Here is a 3,626-nt window from a genome sequence, read left to right on the forward strand (position 1 = left end):
ACTTCGAACTCGGTGTTTGATCTATACCTGAAATCTGAAGCTTGTTTGTACAATCTTCGGAACCCATCTCGATATTATGAAGTCTTTCTTCGATCCATTATGATTCGACCTCGATCAATCGTATGAAGACCGAAATCTATTTTGACCGTATACGGTTAGTGGAATGAACCTATGCCCAGCACTAATTCTTTCGTTCGGTGTAGCAATGCGATAAGAGAAATGGTCAAGTTTGAAAGGGAATTGACGTTTCAAAAAGGGAATTTTTGAGATGACATTAGAACCGCGAGATATCTCATCCCAAGAACCAAAAAAATGTCAAAAAGATGTTCCGTCAACTACCACATGATTGATCGTTTGTGCAACCAATGAAAATGCCATCAACAAGCTCAGTTACCTGCATTGCTAAACAAGGTTGGGATGTAGCCTCTTGGTTTGAATTTGTAGTTTACAATGAGACACATATATTTTATGTGATTATAAATTATTATATAAAGGTAAACGAAAAAGGGCCAAAAATGCCCTTGAACTATTTGAAATAGTTCAAAAATGCACTCCGTTTGTTTTTGGTACCAAAAATATCTCTGCCGTCTATATTTCGGACCACAAATGCCCTTAAACCGTTAGTCTTGCCATTGAAGGTGACATGGCAGTCCAACTGGGTTAGATTTGCATACATGGCCATCCACCTAAGCAATCCAGCATGGCAAAATTATTTTTTCGAAATTTTTTTTAAAATACAAAATCAACACTTATTCCGAAAAAAGTAAAATAATTTTCCGGAAAAAATATTTTTCCGGAATTTTTTTACTTTTTTCGGAATAAGTGTTGATTTTGTATTTTAATAAAAAATTCAGAAATAAATAATTTTTTCGAAAAGTTTTTACTTTTTTTTCGGAATAAGTGTTGATTTTGTATTTTAATAAAAAAAATCAAAATAAATAATTTTCCGGAAACTTTTTACTTTTTTCGGAATAAGTGTTGATTTTATATTTTAATAAAAATTTTCGAAATAAATAATTTTTCCAGAAATATTTTACTTTTTTCGGAATAAGTGTTAATTTTGTATTTTAATAAAAATTTCCGAAACAAATAATTTTTTCGGAAATTTTTACTTTTTTCGGAATAAGTATTGATTTTGTATTTTTAATAAAAATATCCGAAAAAAATATTTTTTCCGGAATTTTTTTACCTTTTTCGGAATAAGTGTTGATTTTGTATTTTAATAAAAAATTTCGAAATAAATAATTTTTCCGAAATTTTTTTACTTTTTTATGAATAAGTGTTGATTTGTATTTTAATAAAAATTTCTGAAATAAATAATTTTTTCGGAAATCTTTTACTTTTTTTGGAATAAGTGTTAATTTTTTATTTTTAAAAAAATTTCCAAAAAAAATAATTTTTCCGGGAATGTTTTACCTTTTTTGGAATAAGTATTGATTTTGTATTTTAATTAAAAAAATTGAAATAAATAATTTTTCCGAAATTTTTTTACTTTTTTCGGAATAAGTGTTGATTTTGTATTTTAAAAACAATTCCGAAAAAATAATTTTTTTGAAAAAATAATTTTGTCATGCTGAATTGCTTAGATGGACGGCTTCCTAGGCAATTGCCTTTTTTCCACAAGAGATTGCTCTCCTCCTAGGCTTGAGAGCTTATTCCCTTCTTGTTCACCTTTCTTTTTCTTTATTTATTTTCTTTTTTGAATGATTGGCTCAATAGCTTTCTTCCTTCAATTAGAAAAGGGGCTAATGGAAACTCATAGCTTAGCTCAGCAGAATTACCTGACTTTTTATTATATTAGTAAAGAGCTAGCGCCTAACCTATACAAGGGCTTTGAAGGGATAGGGGAAGAAAAGAAAACAAAGATGGGCATTTTCTTTTAGGAACATGGCTACGTAAGCAAATCTAACCCAGTTGGACTACCATATCACATTCAATGGCAAGACTAACGGTTTAAGAATATTTGTGGTCTAAAATATATACGGCATTGATATTTTTGGTACCAAAAACAAACGGAGGACAATTTTGAACTATTTCAAATAGTTCAAAGGCATTTTTGGCCCTTTTCCGAACGGTAAATTATTTCTAAATAAGGAAATAGGTCATTCTTTTTGGCACAGATTAAAAAAAAAAATAGGTTCATCTAAATTGAAACGGAGGGAGTATATTTTTCAAGTTAAGAAATTTTTCACTTACGTGAACCTCTTGCCCCTTAGTTTATTTTCCAACATTTCTTTTTCCAACAATACGGATTAAAATTTAGAAATGCTTTTAGTGCCTTCGAACTCAACCTTTTAATACAAAGGAAGTTTGAATAATTAACGGGGTTCTCTACTACATAAATTTTCTTTTCCAAAACACCCAACTATATTATGGAGAGTCTCAATTGAAATAGCAAAAGAAATGATACGAGCTACATAAGATTAAGAAAAAAGAAAGAATTGTTAACGAAGATAGACTCTTAAAAATCATTAAATAACATAAAAAGCACACAAGTTTATAATATTCAAACAACAGTATGTATTACAAAAGAATCAAACAAATATTGCACATGTACACTTGATCATCTGCTCTGGATTTTAAAGATAGAACACAACAAAGTACAAATTATTCATCAGTATTTTTTTTTAAAACGTAATCTCTAGCATCAGAATTTCCTATGACGGAGATTATCAGCTGTAGTGGTCCCTTGTAAATTGCTCGTAGCAGCCAATCTGGAGCCATTCTTGTTCGAAACAGGAGAAACCAGAGAAGAAGCTCTGTAATTGAAGCTTTTAGGGTGGGACAGCTCCAAGAAATCAACGGTGACCGGAGGCTGAAACTCCGATCGAGTTCTCCGGTGAGAAGAGCCCTCGATAGAGTCAGCTCCGATGAGCATGTGGTAGCTCCGATTAGAGGTATCGGAGAGACACCGGAAAGTATTATGGTGAGGCTTCTGTTTCTTCATAGCGTGAAGGAGAAATGGGATTAGACCTTCCATAAGGATAAATATAGTAGCTTTTCTTCTTTTGGGTGGATGAGTTTTGGATGTTGTTGTTTAACTCTTTTAAGTTTTGATGTAAGAAATGGGAATGTTCTGACATTTATTTATAGTGGAGAAAGTCTGCAGGAGGAAGTTTCATGGATATGGATAAGAATAGTCAGCAAGTTTGATTAATGCAAAATTGTCAAAAGAGTGTACCAACTTGATTCAATAGAATGATATTATTAAGTATTACCGTTGAAGAAAATACTTACATTGTATAACAGGGAAAGGCCACTAATATAATCTGTGGGCAAGCAGAATCAAATTGAAAAAGACTCTATCAATAACGCGTAGCAGACAGTTGGAATCCATTAATTTTCAAGTCTCGACCTTCCTTTTCATTCAACGTGCTTATTTAACTCCTTTCTCCATGTTTGTTGTGTCATTTTCTATGCTTTGACTGAGACACAGTACAAGTTGAACGCACAACATACCTTCACTGGTTATAATTATGTTAAGGTACAACCAATTCATCACTAGTTTCAACTTTTCAAGCTTGAGTTTCCTTATCCTTTACACAGCAGCTGGCTAGTTTCTTTAAATCAAGTTAAAATTCGTGTTTTAATCATTACTAGGCATGTGTTAAATGTTTAACCGATGT

The 3,626-nt window shown here is 31.5% G+C and overlaps 1 protein-coding gene across 1 annotated transcript; it reads right to left on the bottom strand.

Annotated features, from left to right (window-relative positions):
- Nucleotides 1-2,476: 2,476 nt before the first annotated feature.
- Nucleotides 2,477-3,117, bottom strand: LOC104094238 (uncharacterized). The gene has a single exon (XM_009600114.3). It carries the CDS (start codon nt 2,978-2,980, stop codon nt 2,648-2,650), a length of 333 nt encoding a protein of 110 aa, XP_009598409.1. The 5' UTR covers nt 2,981-3,117; the 3' UTR covers nt 2,477-2,647.
- Between the last annotated feature and the right edge of the window lie 509 nt (nt 3,118-3,626).

This window comes from Nicotiana tomentosiformis, chromosome 1 (genome assembly GCF_000390325.3).
Source record: "Nicotiana tomentosiformis chromosome 1, ASM39032v3, whole genome shotgun sequence".
In the NCBI taxonomy this organism is placed as follows: domain Eukaryota; kingdom Viridiplantae; phylum Streptophyta; class Magnoliopsida; order Solanales; family Solanaceae; genus Nicotiana; species Nicotiana tomentosiformis.

What these genes read in the sequence shown, in the direction of transcription:
- LOC104094238 (XM_009600114.3), bottom strand. Translation starts at nt 2,980, where the DNA reads ATGGAAGGTCTAATCCCATTTCTCCTTCACGCTATGAAGAAACAGAAG.